The sequence below is a fragment of the Calidris pugnax genome, unplaced genomic scaffold (assembly GCF_001431845.1).
Source record: "Calidris pugnax isolate Ruff unplaced genomic scaffold, ASM143184v1 scaffold14, whole genome shotgun sequence".
NCBI classification, from domain to species: domain Eukaryota; kingdom Metazoa; phylum Chordata; class Aves; order Charadriiformes; family Scolopacidae; genus Calidris; species Calidris pugnax.
In genome coordinates this window covers 13,062,178-13,083,404 of record NW_015090793.1, presented here as the reverse complement: position 1 = coordinate 13,083,404, position 21,227 = coordinate 13,062,178, and the positions used below count along the sequence as shown (strand labels likewise).

Genomic DNA, 21,227 nt, shown 5'->3' with positions numbered 1-21,227 from the left:
TTTTTCTACTGATACTTTTATTCATTTTTTTTTTCTTTGTCGCTGGTAATGTAATCATCTTGTTGTGTGAACCTGTCAAAATCATATATACAAAGTGCAAATAGGTTAGCATCCTTGTGGAGGTCTGCCTATGAGTCAATAGGCCTTCCTGATATTCATGAAGATTTTGGCTGTGAATTGAGGAATTTGTTTGGGTCTTTACCCCTGCTGTTTCATTTCATGAATCCGCAGAGGCTTTGAGAAAGTTTGCAGACACAGTGTGGCAATGACTTCGTAAAGATGGAGCCTCTCCCATTTTGTTGTGGGTGTTGATACTGTCTTTGCTGCACCCTTGCAGACTGAAAAAGCAGCAATGCAAATTCTCAGTGCTCGATTTTAAGAGTATGCTCGTTAGCTTTGGCAGTTCAGCCAGTTCCAGCTTGAGTTCTTGCTTTCTTCCTCCTTAAAGTCATAAGGGGATTTCAAGTGGGAAGTGGCATTCTTAACTTTTTCCATAACTGTTTATGCATATTTGTCTGTTAGGCAGCTGCTATATGTCACAGATGGGGAGGGAAAACCAGTCTATGGGAGGAAGTACATTTGGGATCACTGTAAATGGTCTATAAATGAATACTTCTGATGTCATTAAAAGAGGATGTTCTTGGTGCGTTTTTAGCTTCTCAAACTGACTATTCCTCTGCTGTGCATTCTACGCTGTTAGATTTGAAAATAATCTAATGATGGTAACTTTATAATATTTTTTCAGTGTTTTAAGGGCAGTTGCTTTAATATTACTCTTACTAGAGAAATCACAGTTGCTCAAGATCCTGTAATCCTGAGAATTTACTGGACCAATAGGTGAATGGAAATGATGTCTGGGAAATCATTAGTGCCATCTAATAGTATGAGTAACTGTAATAACTGTAAAGAAGTGGTTTAAGCAAATCCCAGTCAGGGCTTCATTTTCATTTAGGTGGGTGGTAGGGAACCCTGTAATTGCAGAAATTATTCAGATACATGTTTCCCTTAAGAATATGGTTTTGAGTTGTGTTCTCATATCATCTTACTACTTGGGAGAAGGCATTGCTAATTGTTAAGTTAAACTAGCTTTGCCTAAATTTACATTATGCTTACAGCAAAAATTGGATAATTGGTTCGTGTGTAGGATGAGTAACCTTGGAATCTGCTTCTTGTCTGTATTGTTTCAGAAAACAGATCTTTCCCTTCTGGTTGCACCAGATGATACTATTCTTTGCTGTTGACTCAATTTTGAAAAACTTTATGTAAGGATTTGTTTAAAAGATGAAAGCAAAATTTTGCACATACTTTCATCTCCTCAAGTGAGGTTTAGTCTCTGAAGTGTCCAGAACACTTGCATCTGGTCAATTCTTTTGTAACCAGTAGTGTAAAAATATTTCTGAATTCAGAGTTAAGGAGGACTGATAGCCTGGGCAGTGTGCTGCAAGTCTGTTTCAGTGCAGCTTGAACCCAAATCTGTGGCATTCTTCATGGTGTTTTTCACAAAAGTGTGTTTAAAATATTTTTCAGTTAATGGATGTCAGTGTTGATTTGTGGAAGACGTACAGCAAAATGGATCCTGTTTCCTTGGAGGACTTGCTCTTTGAGGTAATGCACGTGAAATATTCTGAATCAACTACCAGTCTGTTAGTGTAGCCCCACAGAAAAATTGTTCTGATTTAGTTTGTTTTTAATAGTGCTTAGGGACTTAACCTGAGGGCTCTGCATTCTGTTGTTCGTAGAGTCTCTTTCCTCAAATCTACAAAACATTAACTTACGTTGGATTCCTTGAATTTCTTAATTTGCCTGAAATTCTCCTAAAAGTTTTTTCTAAATAGTGTAACTGTTCTTCATGTCATAGGACTACTTACAAAATACACAAAGTCAGTATGTTTGTGTGCGTTAATTCTCCATTTGCACACGTTTGCTTTGTAATTACTTAGAGTGGGTAACAGTGACACACAGTGGCTGCCCCGATGCTTTGTGAAATACAAATATACCAGGGTAAAGTGTTTCCTTGCTTTAAAGGAGTGGTCTGATCTCAGTGCTAGAGAAGGAAGCAATGTATGAGTATTAGTATATATTATTTTGTTTTTAATTTCATATCAGTTTCTAGTTTGGCAGGAAACTAGGCTTTTAACATGTAGCAATTTCAGCAGTAAGTATCTCTTACTAATAAAATTTTGGTAGTTCACACCAATTTGATTGTTTAATCAACTGCTGTAATGAACATTATAATGTCATACAGTTTACAAGGCTGTCAGTCTAAGTAGTCGCTCTCTGATACTTCACTTCCCCCTTCCTGTGGAAGTGAGATAAATGTCTGGGACTTCTCTTGTACCTGCTAAGACAACCCTGAAACAGACTTATTTATCTTATTTTGAAGAGACTAGAATTTTCAATTGTTTTTTGTCCATAAGCGTACTTAATGTCAGATACAAATTATTGCAGAACCACATATAGATTTAAAAGTAGGAAATTAAATCTAAGTGTTAATTTTGGAAGTCTTGTGGGAAACATGGGTTATGAGTTACGAGTACTCTCAAAAATGTGTGATTCCTTGGGTTAAAAGCAGATAGTGCAGGACTCTGGTCCTTTCCCCTCTGCTCCTTCTCTCTCCTAAAAAAACAGAAACCCCAAACAAACAAAAAGCCACACACCCAAAAAAAAACCCCTATAAAGTCCAGCAGAAAGTCCTTATCTTTTAAAAGATGTTTATTTTCTTGTATTTACTGTTCTATTGGGCAGGCTGTATTCTATACTGTATAGTGAAATGTAATCTATGTTGTTATAAAGTAATTTGGGTTCATTCAGTATAATCTGTGACTTCCTTTCTCTGATATAATGCTAGCTTTATTAAGTAATGCTGAATGTTTTTCCTCTAGGATTTAATGATTTTTGAACAGCAGTGGACCAACTTTTTTGCTAATTTTGACACTGAAATTCCCTTCATTCTGGAACTATCAGAATCTCAGGCGGGGGAGGTATGCCTGCTTCAGTATTCCTTTGAAATCCTAGTGTCATCTATGCCAAAGTAATAAGTATTCCGTTTTGGGTTTGTTTTTTACTTTTTTTTTCTTTCTGCCTACCCCATCTCATCTTTCATGTTTGAGAAGAGGAAAACTATTGGATTTTTTTCTTTAAGTTCACCACTCACCTTACCTATCCATGGTATGATAGTTTAGGACTGCCTGGTGTAATTCGGTTGAGTGTTTCTTCATTGATAATTAAGCTTAGTTGATTTACTTCTGCTCAACAGATCCCTCTTTGTAGATAAATTGACTTTCATTTTGGTGGAAGCTCTAGTGTGTGCACTTCCTGACAAGTTGAGGTTGCACATGTCAAATCTCAAACGTAACTGAGGGCAACATACAGCATGGGTAAAAATAGTGCAGTGCTTTTGGGTAGTGGCTCTTGCTTTTTAAACATATGCAAGACTTAATGGTGTTTGGATTTGTTTATGCAGATTGGAAATAGTTCTTGAGGATCAGGAGTTTTCTCTGAGAAGGATAATTCAGGTTTGTTCTTAATGATAGTGAGGATATATCATACTTTCTGTGCATTTAGTTGTTAATCAGATTTATCTTTTTTCTTCTTCACAGCCTTTCAGGAGTTATTTCAGTCATGGAATGATTTCAAGCCATATAACAGATAACAGGTATTACTCATTATTCCTTATGAAATTGTCGTGTCACTAGTACCTTGATGTTATTTCCGTATCTCTGATGCCATAATGTTCATAACTCCTTTTGGGACCGTCTCAGTATATCACATCTCACCTTTGCATATTTAATGCAAAAACCACATGCAAAAGCACTTCTAGGTGGGATAAACTGGCTTTTCATGGGATTTATTGCTGTAATTATTACATATACAATGTAATTACATTTGAAACCATCTACCTTGTGCATTCTAATATGATTAGTTTATTCATGGGCAGATGTCTAAACAACCTCATGAACTTATTACACAGGACAGCTAGGTTTTAAAATTTTGGTCCTCTTTATATGATACTGAGAAACAATTAAAATATGAAAGTTGAAGAAGGCAGTATACCTTTGTGAGTCACAACATGCAAAAGACAAATGCTTAAAGCAGAGCGGTTAAACCCCCAAATCTTAGCTAATATAAGCTGGGCAATACAGGTCAGCTTTATTTTATTTCAGCAAAGAATTTTAACTGAGAGGGAAGGTTGTTTGTCATATATTGCAAAACCAAGTGTTTTGCTGTTTCGTGCTAAATAAAGGTTGCTTAGATACTTGCATGTCTCTGCAGATTCTTCTTTATTTGGAATTAAATAGTGGAGTTCAAAGTTCTTTATTGTTTCCAGTATCCTATTTTGTTTGCATTTAAATAAAGAAAAGGAAAACCTTGACCTGTAGAGTTGAGTCTTGGGCTCAAAGCCAGAATTAAAACCAAAATAGTTTTGTTTAATTCCACTATAGTCATTTCAGGGTTTCGTAAATTTTAAACTAGTCAGCTTTCAAGCCAATTAATTTAAAAATAGGAAAAAAAAAAAGCACAACCCTTTCTAATAGCATTTCGGAAATGGCCTTGAAATATGTTCTTGTATATGAAATAAATTAGTCTTGTTAATTCAAGTAGGTATTTTTTTCTTTTGGAACTTGATCTTTTCAGTGGAAAGCTTTCTGCAGCTGTAGTAAATTTTTTTTTTTTTGTCCTTCTTTAGTGAGAAATTCAACAGTTGGTCCATCGGACTTGAAAGCTTTGATTTAATTTGTTGTTTGTAAGTTTTCTTCAAGTATCTTGGTGGCAGTACCCTCTTTTCTTCTCTTTTCCTCAGCCCGAGCCGGCAGCCCTTTGTTCTGTTTGGTAGCCACTCTACCAAGGAAAACTTGAACTCTGGTAACTTTAATTTTCCATCAGAAGGACATCTTGTTCGAAACACCGGCCTTGGAGGAAGCACTGCTAAGCATATGGTAAGGCTTTTAAGTAGTTATCTGATATTTTGAAACAATGTATATTTTCTTTTTCATTGTATATTTTTTGTACCCTTAAAATGCTTACCCTCTGGAATTAAGTACCAAATTCTTAACATTTAAAAACATGTTACTTTAATAATCAACCAGATAAAGGAACAAATTTCCTTTATCTCTCTGTTTCCTAGTGAAACTATACTAGATGTTTAATCAGGGATTGCTGAATGAGTTAAAATATTTTTCCCCTTTAAAAAGACAACTTTTTTAACACTTGTGGGGTGGGGGAGAGGGAAGTGTTACTCGTGAGGATATTTGTCCTAGCCATAAAGTGGAAATCTTCTGGATGGTAGCATATGATTTGATTTTAATTGGAATTGCTTTAGCCATTTCTTACAAAGAGGTGGAGAGACACTTTTTTTGATAATGACTGTGAATAGACAAAGGATTCTTATGTGTATCCAAATTTCAGTGTATGCTTCAGCAGCTGAGCAGTTCATGCAGCTGAAAGTCTTTCTGGTGTTCAAAGAATGTTAAGATCAAGTTGTAAGATTAACTTGTTTCCATTTTCAAGTAAAAGCTTAGTTTTAATACATATGATGAGGTCGATGGCTTGTTGCACCACCACGCAGGGGACGTAACTGGGGAAGGGACCCCAGGGAACTCAGATCCTCTGGCTGGCTGGTCTGGGTGCATCAAGAAGGTAACTCACAGCAAAGGAGGAGAGGTAGCATGCAGATTGCATCGTGTAGTTCTCCCTGATGGCCAACTTCCATGGGCTCTGGGAGTGTCTGTCAGTTGTGCGAGTCCAAAGTCTGTGCTGTTGAGGAGATGGATGTGGTTGAGTACAGGTCATCATGGAGTGAACGTGTGATTGAGGGAATGGTTTTTATGATCTTGTCATGCTGACATTTTGTGCATAGCCTTAGGGGTGGATGTATGTGGGTGTTTTGGACACATTACATTGATCAGAAGCCTGAGAAAGGATCGTATTAGCATTCTGGTGAAATCTCATCCTCCATTTGCTGCTCTATCTAATTCTATTTCTGTAAGAACACTTCCAATTTTGTTTTTTTCTCCCCTTCTTACATTACCATTAAGACCATTTGATATCTTTCATAATGCGGGTACGTATTTTATTTCTGATGCAGTACTTGCTCCATCTGTTGTCCTCAGATTCTGACATTGTTCTTAAAAAGGTGGTTTATTTACAGGTACAGGTGGTACGGTTTTAATAGGGTATCATGAAAGTAGTAAATAAGACCAAGTGCAAGCATAGTTATGGGAACCTGACACACTTTCCTCTTCACGAAAAGAGCAGTTGACATAGGAGATTGAAAACACATGCTTAATGCTTATGGAAGTCAGAGCTCATCTTCCCAAAGCCTTTCAACCATTCAGGTCAAGTCAAAAGTGAAATATACCTTTGAAAACGTAAGTTGCTTTTTTAAAATCCAGTTAAGTCTGTATTGTGCACTTCTTGTAGTATACACCAGTGGTTAGAAAACTTAAGGGGAACTTAGCTTATTGTTAATTTTTGCACTTTTTTTTTTTTACTAACATGTCTTTGTATCTCATTAATACTGACAACTAGGTAGTACAGTGTGTATCTCCAAAGGGACCACTGGCTTGTTCAAGGACCTATTTTTTTGGAGCCACTCATATTCCTTTCCTGGGTAAGTATATTGAAAATACCAAGCAGTAATTAAAGGCTGTTATTCTCTGATTATTTAAAATCATAGTGGTTAAAAGATGTTTTTGATTCCTTTTACGAGCATTAGGTCACGCAGTGGTAGATACTGTATAATTCTGTAGCTGGTGCATCGAGTCATAATGGAACATTGTTCCATTGCACATCCTACATTCTCGTGTGAAAATCTGTCAGATAATCTCAAAGAACGATTCAAAGAAGTGTATTTGTGTTTGCATTAGAATGCAGTGTGAAGGTTGAGAGCACCTCAGTGTTCAGGCCTCTTAGAAGTACTAGATAAACATTTAAGTTGGTATTCTATACATATTGATAGAAAAACAATCCCCAAAAATCTAGGAATTCAAAATAGTCTTCAAATAAGCCTGCTTTTTTTAAAAAAAAACCAACAAAATAATTAAGGATTTTATAAGGATAGAGAAGATTGTTTGATTTTATCCATCATGTTTGGGTCAAATAGAGTGTTATAATAGTTGTCTTTCCAAATTAAAACCAAGCCTTGTGAAATTAAAAAAAAAAAAAATTCTTACCCATTTAAAATGGCAGCGTGAGTCTGTGGATAAAGTCAATCTCCTTAAGGTTACTATATATCTTGAAACCATATCCAGCTCAAAGTATCTGAAGAGAAGATGGTTGGGGGCTTCCAGAATGGAAGGAATTATAGCTTGTGTTTGCTCTAGTTGTGTTTTTTCCTGGGTATCCAGGAATGACCACTTTGGGAGACAGAACAGAGCATGAGAGATCTCTGTTCTGACACAATGCAGCTGTTTTTGTGGGATGCAGGTCTTATTTTTGTCCGTAGTATGTACTGTCTGTACTGATATAAGTTAACCTGTGCTTTGCTCTTTTTTAATTATACAAACAAACCGTAGTTATATAAAATACTGGATAAATGTTGTGTAATATATGCAGCAGAGATGTTATACTCGGTGTAAACTCTTCTGAAAGGGCTTAAAACAAACATTTTTGTTTTTAATACAGGAAATGACAATGAGGTGCACAAGCAAGGCGAACAAATGTAAGCTGCCAACTTTTTTTTATTCCTTAACTCTTCACCCTTTCTACCTTGTGGTAGTAGGTCAAAACCGCTTTTAGTCAGCAGTGGCTGGTCACATTTGCAGAGCTACACTTTTTACAATAGCGTGAATGTGAGAGAGCGAGTAAACTAGGAATTGTTAGTGAGACATCCCTTCTGTTGTATGGCAAAGTATGAAAGGAAATAATCGTAAATTTTGCTTATATTTTGTTAAAACTTTTTAAAATCTTAACACTTATTCAAATCACTTCAAAACATACTTCATATTCACTGAGGGGGAAAGTATCTATAACTGAATGGGAACATGTTCCATAGATAGAAGTAATTTTTTTTAGATTAGTTTCATTAATCTAAACAATGTGTGAGACTTATAATGGTTACTGAAAATGCCAATAGGGAGCACTCAAACTTGCAAAGCAATTCCACTGTGTGAAAGGGTAGATAAAAGTTAACTTTGTTGTTTTTCAGTAAGCTACAAGGCTTCAGCATATTTTGACTTTCACAAAATAACACTTTGTTTATCCATGTTAATGTCCACTTCTTTGCATGTTGTAGATACCTGTCAAGCTTTAAGAACATGGTAGATAGTCTGCTTTGGTAGTGCTCTCAGTCCTGATAAACCAGACCTTTCCTTAGAGATTTTTGCCTCCTTGCTAGTTAGGATAATTTTAGGAGCTTGTTCTTGCTTCTGCAGAAGAGCAGTTTGCAAGCCTGCGTGGCAGCTTAGTGAGATAATAAAGACGTGTCAGAGGGAGCTGGTAGTGGTGACCTTTCATGCTAAGTACTGTTGACTTCTGATAATTGTGGTATGGTTCTCAGGCATAAAAGTGAAATTACTAGACTGAGCAGCGGAATTTTTTTTCATAGTAAGGGTAACTTTGACAGGTAATCTTAGTTACATATATGTTCTGCTAAAACCTGTAGAATATCTCTTGTCCTGCTTCTAAAAGACACTGCACTAAATACAGTTCTAACAGATGGCTAGAGGGATTCTAAGCAAAACTGTCAAAAAATGACCTCATGATTTTGGGATTAGTTTGCAGTTGAGTCCTGTAACTGGTTCTTATATCTGTCAACGTTTTGCAATGAAATAAAAAGTGGAAAAATAAACACTATTGAGCCCAAATTCAGCTGTATTTAGGAAGCTGAACTACAACTTAGAGTGCACATTGGACTGCTTATTCTGACTGTATAACTTTAAAGTTCCCTGGAGTAATCTCCGTATTTTTATTTAAAAAAAAAAAAATACCATTTTCTTGTATGCATTATTAGTGTTAAAATTTTAAAATGGGAAGAAGAATAAGGTAACTATAGGATATTAATGTAAAGCTCCGCCCACTGTGTGATGTTCTCTTGCAAATAGATATGTGAATTTGAGTGAAAATAGGAATGGTTAGAGTTAGGAAGAATTACATGCATTTGCTGTAAGGAGTGTGTACTGAAAACATAAGTTAAATGCATGTGTGTGAAGTACATGAAATTCCATAGCAGAAACCTCCAAAAGTTGTAAGAAGGTTTGATTTAAAAATCTCTTACTGCTACTGGGGATGAAGTTCAAATATAAGCATTGGTGCATTTTGAGGTTCTTCCATGTTGGGCCATGTTTGGGAGCTTCAGATGCTTTTTTCCATCCTTCAGAAATGCTTTGCATATGGCTTAAATGCTGTATCCTTCTCTTTCCTCCCCCCTCTGTTCTCCCTCAACGTTTGCAGTTGCAGAGGAGTAATGAGAGGAATTAAAGTTTGGGGAAGTCAGACTGTTCTGTCAGTCTGCTTATCTTTTTGTTCCAATTTACTGGAAGACAGAGACTGATGTTTCTTAGTTGGGCACAGGTGGGTTTTTTCAGTAGTTCTGGAGCTATAAACATGTCAGTAGCTCTAAGTTGCTTGTGGCTTCACCTAACCTTTGTTTGTTTGTATACGGTTTTTTCAGTTCCCTTTTAAGAAGGGAATCAGACTGAGCTGTGATGTAGATATGCTGAAAAGGTTGTGGTGACTGGTTTGTTTCGGTATCTTTTTTGCTTGACATACTCCAGAACAAGTCAGTCTCTTAAATTGTTTCACTCTGCTTTCCAGTTTTGCTTTTGTGGAACACGGGGCTATCATTCCTTTCTTGTTGGAATATTTAGGGTATGATCTTCAACACAACTGCAGCAAAAGTCAATAATAAAACATTATTATTTTTTTCCCTTGACTGCTGAGAGCAGGGATAGCATACATTTGTGCCAAGAGGTTTTTACCCCAAGATATTCTGTAATATGAGCAATTTACTTGCTCTAATTTGGTTTTTTAAGCTGAAAGGTTAAGTATAGAACTATTTCTGTGCTTATTTGAGCAAGGGCTCCTTCCGTATAAGGGAGTTTTGATATGAGAGGAAAAACTGCTCCTTTAAACAGAGAAGGAAGAAAACTCTATCTGTCTAGTAAATGTTGTGTTTGTATTTCTCTTCAGTACGCTGTTGTCGCAAATATATACTGCTGTTGTAGAGGCTGTGCTTGCTGGCATTGAGTGCTATGCTAAAACTTCCACTGAATCCAAGGTAAATGAAGCACCAATTCTGTACACTGTAATTGTTGATTTGGATTGCTTGCAATATAAGATTACATGCAAACCAAAAATAAATGTTTCGGTCAATTGCATAACGTTAATGAAGTTAATACTGTGGCCTCCAACCAGTGTCTCTGAATGCTGTTTAAAAAAAGAGAAATTTCAGAGTATATCTAATCTTATCCATCTACAGTTGTTTTTTAATCGTTCATGAATTTTCCTAACCTTATAGTAAGGAAAATCAGATATGTGAAAACAAATTTTAGCCTGGTGCATCACTGTGTTATTGTTTAGTGTATGGTCTCTTGTTTACCTTATGGGTGCTCCTGTAGTTGCTGGGATTTGGAAGTCTGGGAAGAGATATTTTATTCTCAATTTCCTTTTTTTCAGGCGAAGGATGTAGCAGAGCAGATGCTCATGTCTATGTTGGATACCCTTCATTTAACACAACTTAAAACTGCATTGCGGTATGTATTTTCAAATGCTTACTGATTGATGTATTAGCTTCCTCTGGGAAAACATACGTCAAATGTTGATTTTAAACTGAGCTTGCATGACTGCCAAATTCTAAGACTTCATAACACATTCAGACTTCTAAAATCATTATAATTATTCCATTTTTCTTTCTGGTTTTTTTTTTTTTTAAATCGCTTCAGCTGTTATTTTGCTTTAAGTCTATTATTGCTTATTCTTTACATGTAGAGGAAGTATAAAACACACTTTTCACCATTACTATTTCTGTTCTACAGCTCCAAAATCACTTTTCAGATTCAGGCTGTGAATAATCATGGAAGGTTTGTATCACTGTCTTACACTTCATGTTATTAATTAGTTTTTAATACACTGATAAGTTTATTTTTCTTGTTTTGGAACTTCTGAGGAAACATTGAATTTGATTATTTCATATGAGATGTACTAAGTGTTTTTGTGTGTGAGAAATTTAATGTTTTCATGTCTGCAATTCTGTGGAATCTTAAAAACATTTGAAAAAATTTGAAACCACTGGGCAGACCAATCTTATTAACTGTTAATGAGTAGAAGTAGCATGAGCCCATTAAGAATTTCTTTTTAAAACTGTGCTTTTAACTTGATATCACAAGCTTGTGCTTTTTTAATCCCCATGCTGTCTAATTGACTGAAATGGCCTACACAAATAAGAGTTTGTTTTAAAATTAAATAGCTTTTATTGGGCTGCTATGAAGTCACTCAAAATGACCTAACTTTTAAATATTTAATTATCACTTTTGTTCTAGAATTACTCCATTAGATAACGAGGATAGCCTGAGTTTGATTAAAACGGTAAGTAAGCTGCTCAGTATTCTGATTATACATGTTATTAGAAAATAGAGGTTGAGTGGCTTTTTTTTATGGGGCATGCTGAGATTTTTATCTATGTGAATACAAATGTAGGGGAGAGATGAGACTGACTTCATATTAAAACTCAATCTTTGGTTTCAGGATCTGAAATATAACAGTGGAATTTGGAATAAAACATTAATGTAGAGTTACGATCTCAGTCTTTCCACCACAATATAGAAGCAGTGTTTTGGGAGGTTTAACACACAGATTTTGGGGCTTCAGTTGAAATGTTTCAAGTTCTGCTTTCTCTTCCTTTCTGTCCAACTGTTTGATTGCTGCAGGCGTCTATGATGGTATTTGACATTCCAGACTTGCTCACAGGAAGAGGATGCTTGGGATCTGTTGTCTTTTCAGAGTCCTTTCTAACCTCACAGATACAAGTAAAAGAAAAAGGTAACTATTTTATATTTTAACACCAGTGTTGTCATTCGTTTAGCTGTGGTGTGATGGAAGAGCAAAAGGGCTTTGGATGAATGTTATTACTGTTACCATTATGGTTTTAAGCCTTTGGGTTAATTAAACAACCTAAACATTTCATCTTGCTAGTAACGAATATCCTAAGTATCAGATTTCTCTAATCTCTCTGAAAGGAGTTTGGGTTTTATGTCTGGCTTGTGATATGGCAGAGTTGAGGTGTAAAAAATTCAAGTGTAATAGTACCCTTCGTAAATTTTCTTCAATCTCAGTGCATGTTTTCTGTTGTATGAGAAAATTGAAACCGCTCTCTTCCATCACTTCTGTAACACATTTTATATTATCTTTAAATTTCAGTTGCTCTTTGCTTAGAAGAGATGAAACAAAACTAAAAAAAGATATGATTTTTAGTCAGTTTGTTTTTGGAACACTCTTGCATTTAAAATACAGGATACTGAGTGAATTCCGTAACTTTAAAGTGCATATTTTCCAGATTGTTTGCATGTGACAAAGTTAGATAGTTATTGAGGTTGTCTGAACAATATTTATGAACTCTTGTATCCAAGCAGACTGTGGGTTTCTAGCCATGGGATTTGGAACACTTTTGGTGGGGAGGAGAGCAAAGGAAGAAGCCATATACGAAGAGCAGAATAAAAGCAGGGTTTCTTTGGTGTTGTGTAGCAGCTCTGTGTATGCTACAGCATAAGAACTCTGGGAGCTGTGAAAGCTTCACTTAAACACTTATAAGTTCTTAAAATACTGAGGAGACTTCCATGTTTCCTAAAGAAATATCAAGTCGTTAAAGTAACTTATTGAACAGTCTGAAGTATATGGATGCTATTATACTACTTTGCTTTCCATTTACTTCCCTGCAGATGGCAGCATTAATTCAGAAACCAGCCACATAATACTGACTGCAGCTATCCCAAGATATGCTTCTTGGCTGGTTAGTACACAAACTTATTTGAATTTTTTTCTATACATACAGATTCATAAATGAAAATTTGTTACTAAAGTAATGCTGTATGAGGAAAAAGTATGGAACTTGGACCCTGGAACAGAATTTTAATATATTAATGCTATTCTGATTATTGAATTTGGACATGAAGTGGAAACAGGCTGGTGGTTCCATTCATAGCACAAGTTTTAAATGGTTTAATTTTCACCATTTCCATATTTTTAGCTGTGTAAATTTTTAGCTGGGTGTTTTTCAAGTACACAGTGTGACTTTTGAAAATCCTGTTTATTGTGGGGCACTTTAGATCACTTAAATGTTTGCCCCGACAGAAAGAAAGATCTGCTTCCAGACCTCTAATGTACTACACTGTTAGAGGTGTAATTCCAATGAATGTTATGAAGTTGGACAACATTTATGCCCTTTAGCAATCCATATTTAAACACTTTAACAGTAATGAAAAATGAGACTGAATGGAATTCACTACTTTGTGTCTGTACAATATTGTTTTAGTCTATAAAACAATTTAATGGGGAGTATCCCCTTGAATGTGTTTCAAGGAACTGTTTCAGTCCCACGGTAGCACTGTATTGAAGAGCACAAAGCTGTCTTTGAAGCACTTTGGTCTCAGGACTTTATCTATCTGTGGTACCTAAGGTTCTTCTTTGCCTTGAATCTTCTTTAACGCTTTTTCTTTAACATTAGACTTGCTTTATCTACTAACAATATAAATGGAAACTGTTTCTGGCTACAGGTTGAAGACAGCGATGTGAAACTGTCTGAAAAGGCACAGCATATATTGAAGGTAAAGTTAAAATTTTTGTTAAACTATAGAAGTTACACTTCCAAGAACCAGTATTCTAAAAATCTTAGCTGGTAGCAAAACTGTTTTTTATTATGTTTGTTACTCTTCTTCTATGAAAGACTTGCCTGTTCTACACTGTCTCTTTCAAAATTTGGCCTACAAAAAAATACATTGTGTGTAAAAGCTTGAGGTTTTCTTTATTTCAAAGAATGACAAGACCCAAGAGCAAAAGAAGTTCTAATAAAGCTATGATTTCATGGAAGTCCTACTAAGTAGTACCCATGGAGCTCATGTGTTTCAAAAAAACCCCAAAACTCAATGCCACTCTACATGCAACTTTCTTTTAACTTAATTAGCATGCTAAATGTCTAAAGGAAAACACTTCAAGCACGATGAAAAAGACAAGAATTTGGGATCTGGGAACATCTTAAACCACATGAGTTTTGCATTTGTGGTTTAATTTGTGGTCACCAGAAATCTTCCTTATAAATAGATTTATTTTCCTGTAATATACTTTTAGTTCAGTAGATTGACAATCTAAAACCAAAAAGCTATGCCTTGTGGTTGTGACAATGACTTGTAACTTAATAGCTGCTGGCAAAACCAGAATGGGGGGGAAGTGCTTTTAAAAATTACACTCTTGACATGTTGTCTTTCACTAGTTCTTCTGTATCAATGCAGTTTAAAACGCTTAAAAAAAAAATTAAATCTGACAGATGCTGTTTAAAAAAATCTTTTCTCTTGAAGCAAAAGCATAAGAAAAAATTCTTGCCTGGATTACAATCCTTGGTCCAGTCTGTGATACTACTGTTTGTTTTTCCTGTTCAGGAAGACAAATCTTTTCTGGGCACTTTACTCACAGGAGGCGATGGAGCATATATTTATTCTAGCAGTCCTCATGCCACGCCTGTAGAAGGTGAGATGTATTCTTTTTTTAACAACATAAAGAGTTGGTCCACTTTTTCTGGTCTTGTTTTTTTTATCTTTATAACCATAAGAAAAATGCACGGTTTCTGGGAGTCACGTATCTGGTGAGCCTACCTATACCATCTTAAGCTTTCTTTCCATTCGCCTTTACAAGTTTCTCTTGTTAAACTCCATGTCTTATTTTTTGTCCCCAACCTCTGTTTAAAAGTCCTAGTGCTAGAAGAAGGATTTCTGGTAGAGCTATAGGCTTGCTTTTGAGTCACATTGGACTCTTACGTGATTGACAATAAGGCTTTGCCAACATGGGAGGTGGCTTTTTTTCCCACAGTTAACGTTCAAAAGCAGACACAAACTGTTAGCTTCTATCCTTAATAGGTGATGTGCCATATGTTCTCTGCCTCTTCTTTATATGAACATTTGGTTGGAAAAATTGGGCATTAGAGTAGTGACAGGATGCCATGAGCTCACAGCTCAAGAAGTGAAGGCAAATATGAACCTTTTGGGCAATGTCATACGCTGCCTGTGAAGTAGGGTGGAACTGGAATGGTTTTGCTTCTAAATTTATTCACAGCCTTGTGTTCTTTTCTCCTACCAAAGTCTCCTCCTGGAGCTAACGTGCTGTTCCAGTTTTGTTTTTTTTTTTCCATTGTCATTTTCACTCAAGGACTTCAGTGCTTGTTAGCACAGATGCTCCATGTATTACAGAACGATGCTTGATCTTCGCCCTTTTCATATCCAGTCAAGTTTCCTGACACTTCCTGACAAGTTTCCTGCTTCCTGACACAAGTTTACTAGCAACAGTTTTAGATAATTCCTCCTCTTTTGGTGAATTTTCCTCAAGAATTTAAGTAACATGAATATCCCAGTATTACAACTCTAGACAATTTGGGAGGACTGTTAGGAGGGGTTGCCCTCAATTCACAGCCTTGCATTAATGTGCCTTGCTTTGCCTTGAACCAGTAGATAAATTTTAAAGCATAATATTTTTGTATTCCATTGTACAGGGAAGCTACTGTTGTCACAGTACTGATGTATAGCAGAAGATAACGAATATCTAACGTCTAAGTGCTTAGGTATTAGCTGACAATTTTTAGAGGAAAATCTTTAGCTTTATTGTTTTTGTAGTTATGCAATGTAGTGTTGAGGATAAATAGTGATGTACAAAGCAATTAAACAGCAACCTTCACATACCAGAATTCACAGAATTGAACAGATTGTAGAGAAAGAAGGTTAATGCAGAATAATATATTTAGCTATAATATGTGCTGTTGGGTACATGTTCACTCAGTAAATAACTAGAGAATGGCGAAATATTTTTTTTCTCGCTTTGTGAAAACTGTCTGTGTGTGTCCCAGTGGAGCAATTTACTTTTTCCCTTTTTTGGGGAGATTTGTGAAGTTAAATGTTGTGATAACTCTTGGGATGGAGAGTTATAAGTAGGTGGTATAAGGACTATTATGTAACACTTCAACGAGTGAGATATTTTCTGAGGTGTCAGATGAAAACGAACTTAATCTTGTTCCCTTTCACGTATGCTACGAGGCAGTGTGCTCTGCTCTAATTTGGGCTCTACTGAGGTTGCAGCTATGTAGTCTGGTAAGATTAGGTGCCAAAGGTGCTGTCAGGCACTCATCTTCTCTCTGTGTCACTTGTCTTACTGTAATAAGGTACACATTCATGACTAAAATGCATCAAAGAAAGTTCAGGCTGTTAAAACTTTTCCCTTGTATGCTAATACCTCTGCTGTGTTACGGATTTTTGAAGGATGAACTTAACTGTGTCAGTCAATCTTGCCAATTAAACTCTTTTGTGCTTAATCACTTGTGGGAAATATACAACTAATATATCAAGGTGTTCTTGATACAATTCACAGGTTTCCATGTTAAAGGAAACTGGTTTAGTTTGAATTAATTAATACTCTTCTCGGCTTGCTTTTCTGTTACAAAAGATTCAACATTTCTGGTTTCCTTTCTTTCTCCATTGACACATTCTCTGTGAAGTTGATATTCTGTGAGATTTGACAGAAATGTAGTTGTATTTTGCATTTTTCTTCCTAAACCACTCAGTAGAAGGCACAAACCTGTGCTGTGGCTTGGATTTTGTGAGCACTGGAAGCATCAGTAATGAACATACTGTATATGTAAACTATCAAACCTCCACATCTATGTAATTGCATACAGCTTTGTCTCCATTCTACTTGATCTGAATTTGGACCATGACTTTGTGGTTGTAGTGTTTCTCAATTTAATGGTAGCTCTCTCTCCAATGCAATTTTTATGTTAACTAGAAGTTTCAGTCTAAAGCAGTTAGGTTCATAGTTAGTAGAGCCTATATGTTTTTTAGGTAACTGTTGAAATCGCATATCTAAGTATGGTGATTTGATTTTTGTATCAAGCTCTTTTTTATTAGAATGAAGTCTTAATACTGAACAATTTTTAAGATCTTATTCTAAGTTGTCATTTCAAGAGGAAAACTTCTTTGTTTATTGTTTTTTTGGAGTGTTGTTTGATTAAGCTAGATGTGCAGTCATGTTTAGCTATATGTTTTAGTTACTTTTGCTGCTTGGCTTCTTTTAAAAGGTAACTGAGTAATGCCATTTTTTTCTTTGTGTCTTTTTTTCTTTACAGAAAATATTTAACCTTTCCCTTTTGCTGACTCACATGCTTTTCTGTATGGAATGCGATCCAACTTTCAATGCATGGTCTAGCACTGGTAGCAGAGGTCCAGCTGGCAGCCCCTGCTTAGTCATTTGTTCATGGCTTTCTTAGGAGTGTTGGAAATTAGCTTTTTGCTGATGTCAGTTTCTAGTGCTTTGGTGGGATTGTGTTTTTTATCCATTTATCCATCTAGCCTTGCTCTTTCTCATTTTCCAGCTGCTCTTCCTGGTCATGTAGGTTTGTTAAGAACCAAAGTATCTGTAAATTCACAAGAAAAATGGAGGTAAAATGAATGCTGTGTCACTCTCGATTGCCACTAGAATGTTAGGTTCCAGGGAAGTTGCTAGTCCAGTACCAGTTGTCTTTATATGCAAAATAAAATGCAAATCTGTAAGTAAAGGGCTTTTCTGACCAACGTGTCACAATGTTTAAATTTTCAGTGGTTTTGTATGTAAGTTTTTCTTGAGTTCGTGTTTTGTCAGTTTTACATTTCTGGAAGTTTGCAATTTAACATGATGGAATCTTTTTTTAACTTCCAAAAAAAAAAAAAAGCCACAGAATATATATGTTAAATGGGCTCCAGGGAACAAGATTAAGTCAAATGCAATCATAGTCGTGATTCCTGTCCTTGATAGTGAGATCAGTAGAAATTGAATGGTAGTGCTCTGAATGCTGTCTAGATACTAACCCAAATTTTTACTCAAATGTACTGCATGTTAAATATAACAAAATTCTACAAGAACAGAGATTTCTTCCTCGGAAGGAGTGTTCATCACAGGGTGATGAAAAATTGATATATACCTAATAATTTTTTTTTCCTCTTTCAAATTCTAGGCAAATTGTACTTCTTTTCAGATGGCATCCTCTTTTCTGATCCCCATCACGGCAGCATCTCCATTTCTAAGAACCATATGAATTCCATTTCTCTCTATGATGGGGTGAGTTTTGTGTTTGCTCCTATTGTCACTAACTTTTTATCAATTTTTAGCAATACTTCTGTAGGGTACCAGTACAAAGTTTCAAATTCAGTTGCAGTTTTATAAGCGTGTGTGTAAAACTGTAGCAACTAACTGGTTCAGATCTCTACGCTTTTGGTATTGGTTGGCTTAACCAATTTCTGATTAGCTAAACTGTAAGGAGGAGAGAATTTTGTATTAGACTGAGTTATCAATGTGGCCTTAATAGTGGAGTAATGGAAATTTGCTTTTTATTAAAAGAAAAACTGCAGACCATAGCATTTGTAAAATATCTAGCAGTCTTAAGTAGTGGATAGAGAAAAGCCCAAGGCATTGTGAAGTTCTATGGTGTGTTGGAGGATGAAATGCTACCTTCTATTTAAAATATATTTAACCTTTAGCCAAATGTTCGTGGCGGTGTACTAGCTATCTCTGGAGAGGTCACGAGCAGTGTCTGTCTACTGTCTTAGAGCATTGTGTAACTGACAGGGTGAAGGGAATGACTGGTTCATGTTTTCCAAGCTGAGAAGTGAGAAGGAAAAGCATGTTGCATGTAATTACACGTATTCTGAGTAATTACAGTAGAAGACTCAATGTTAGGTGTAGACTTCTGCCATTCCTGTGATCAATTTATATTATTTCACTTGGCCAGCTTGCCCCACTAATGGTTTGGTCTTCTGGCTTAGTGGGGATTGAGGCTTAGGTTAATGATGGCAACTCAGCTTTTTTTCTTTTTCCAAGGCAGATACGCTGGGTTAACTATCACTTTTTCAGAATGGAAAAGAGATTATATTGGTTGGCTATTGTTTCCTAAGCACTGAAAAAATATTAAATCTCTGTTTCCTTTAGTTTCTATTTTCTTCAGGTACAGTATTACATATCTGTGTAGTGACCTCCAGAAAGCATTGTGTTGCTATGATTTCATCATATAATGGAGGAAGCCAGTAAAATACAATAAAAGTGTGTGATTCAATTGAGATGAAAACACAACCGTGAAGGGAATCTTACCTTAGCTGCCTTTTCTTGTATATCATATTGAGTGCCCCTTGGTAGTTTAAGAAGCTATTTTAACACTGGCCTTCCTTCTATTGTTTGATTCAAGACACTCACTTTCATAAAACTAGCTATTTATGGGACCTGGCTATCGTTCTTGAACTGATGCCAGATTTTTGTGTAAAGCTAAACCTTGACAGAGAGCATTTTATTGTTCGGCTGACTTGGCATAATACCAGGGTGGAGAGCTTAAAATGTTAAGAAGTGACAGGAGTAGAAGGGTAATTGTTAGTATGCTTTTTCCAAAAGTTATTGCAACAACAATATTAGTGGAAAAGAAAGGATAATTTAATGCTAGGATTAAAATAAAAGATATAAAGACTTTAAGTGATGCAAAGTACAGTTTCCTAGCAGCTCTGTCACCTTACCTGCTAGGTGCTTCTCTTTTTAACTTGGAGGCAGAAGTGCAAACATTTTCAACGCGTGTTGCAGACGTCTCTATTATGAGAAGTTGGGGACCTAGCTGCCACCTAAGTCCTTGAGGCTCATAGACATCGAGTGCATGGAGGACAGGGTAGATTCCTCACAAAACCGTACCTTGAAGGTCTAAAGCAGAAATCATCCCAGTCTTAGCGGAGTCAAACATAAACATCCCATCTTGTAACGCAGCACTACTTGTAGCTTAGTACCAGCCATCCTGGGAGTAAAAGAAAACCCAACAGGCTGTGCTGCCACCCAGTGTATCCTCTTTCCTTCTATAGTTGTTCAGTATCTCAATAAACTGTATCAAGATATACTTACTGTATAGAGCTTAACATGCTGCGATGTGCTCGGTTTTAAGATACTGTTTAAGACCAAGTATTTCAGCTTGTAAGTATCTGAAACCATTCATTTTGGACATTAATCAAGTGACCAAATATTAGTAAGTAAGACTTAGATTTCACAACAATATTAAGATCTTGTAAAACTTTGAACTGGATTCTTTTAACCTAATGTCCATGGGGGTTATGGCTACTTCTTTTCAGCTTTTTTCAATTTGTGAAACCCTAAATACTTTCCAGGAGGAGGAGCACATTCTGTTGGACACTTGACATGCAGATTGCAGCATGTATGAGTTAGCTTTTTAGTCCACTTCTTATGAAATCTGTAAGCTATCCTTTAGAACCCAGAATCTGTGGACCATGTTCCAAAAGCTATTTTCTCTTAAGAGAAATTGTTCTGTCTTGGGAGAACATTTTGGTATGTTCTTCAGTAACCTCAATGACTTTGGGAGGATTACTTTTATAATTAATCCCTCAGCACAGAATAGAGATTCTGTTTGCAAATTTCTTTGAATTGATACTGATTCTTATGTAAGTGTTCCTCAACTTGAGTTTTTTCTTTTTGAAAATTAGTAAGTAGAGTTTTTTTTGTCCACTTCTCCCATTAAAAGGGAGATGGATGGTACTCAATTTCTGATTTGAACTCTAAGTAATGGAATCCCCATTTTTCAGGGGTATTTCATGCTGCTGTATTTTACTCTCTCTAATACTTTGTGTGAAAAGAGTCACAAGTCAAAGTCTGAGCATAAACCACTTCAGCATCCTGCAGAGTTGTATATAAATGCCTGTGTTGAAATAAGGAAAACCAAGGGTCAGTCTTGCTCTATTAGAAGAAAAATTGACAACCTGAGCTCATTGCTTCTGAGAGACACCAATCTTGGGGGCTCTAGCTTTGTGTTGGTGAAGACATAATTCAGGTGAAGAAGCAAAGGATTTTGTAGAACTCATGCTCATCAAAGAATCCAAGAGAAACAGGACACGTTCAACATGCAAGTGACCTACACTTTAAATTGCAGGCCTGATAGTTGTATCTCTTTGGAGTGCGATTCCTTTCAGGTCAGAAACTCAAAAGCCATGGTATAAAAAAAATGTTTGCAATAGCACCATGCCATCCTT

At 36.1% G+C, this 21,227-nt stretch overlaps 1 protein-coding gene across 1 annotated transcript in view; it reads left to right on the top strand.

Moving 5' to 3' along the window:
* The window catches only part of LOC106902887 (chromosome unknown open reading frame, human C20orf194), a 72,401-nt gene that overhangs the window by 24,123 nt on the left and 27,051 nt on the right, over window positions 1-21,227 (top strand). Inside the window, exons 7-21 of the mRNA XM_014966716.1 lie at window positions 1,528-1,605; window positions 2,883-2,981; window positions 3,600-3,655; window positions 4,802-4,937; window positions 6,529-6,610; window positions 7,624-7,660; window positions 10,129-10,216; window positions 10,615-10,691; window positions 10,974-11,018; window positions 11,478-11,523; window positions 11,865-11,976; window positions 12,873-12,943; window positions 13,707-13,757; window positions 14,586-14,673; window positions 18,176-18,279. Of these exons, the coding sequence (XP_014822202.1) occupies window positions 1,528-1,605; window positions 2,883-2,981; window positions 3,600-3,655; window positions 4,802-4,937; window positions 6,529-6,610; window positions 7,624-7,660; window positions 10,129-10,216; window positions 10,615-10,691; window positions 10,974-11,018; window positions 11,478-11,523; window positions 11,865-11,976; window positions 12,873-12,943; window positions 13,707-13,757; window positions 14,586-14,673; window positions 18,176-18,279 (1,170 nt within the window). The remainder of the gene's footprint in view (window positions 1-1,527; window positions 1,606-2,882; window positions 2,982-3,599; window positions 3,656-4,801; window positions 4,938-6,528; window positions 6,611-7,623; window positions 7,661-10,128; window positions 10,217-10,614; window positions 10,692-10,973; window positions 11,019-11,477; window positions 11,524-11,864; window positions 11,977-12,872; window positions 12,944-13,706; window positions 13,758-14,585; window positions 14,674-18,175; window positions 18,280-21,227) is intronic.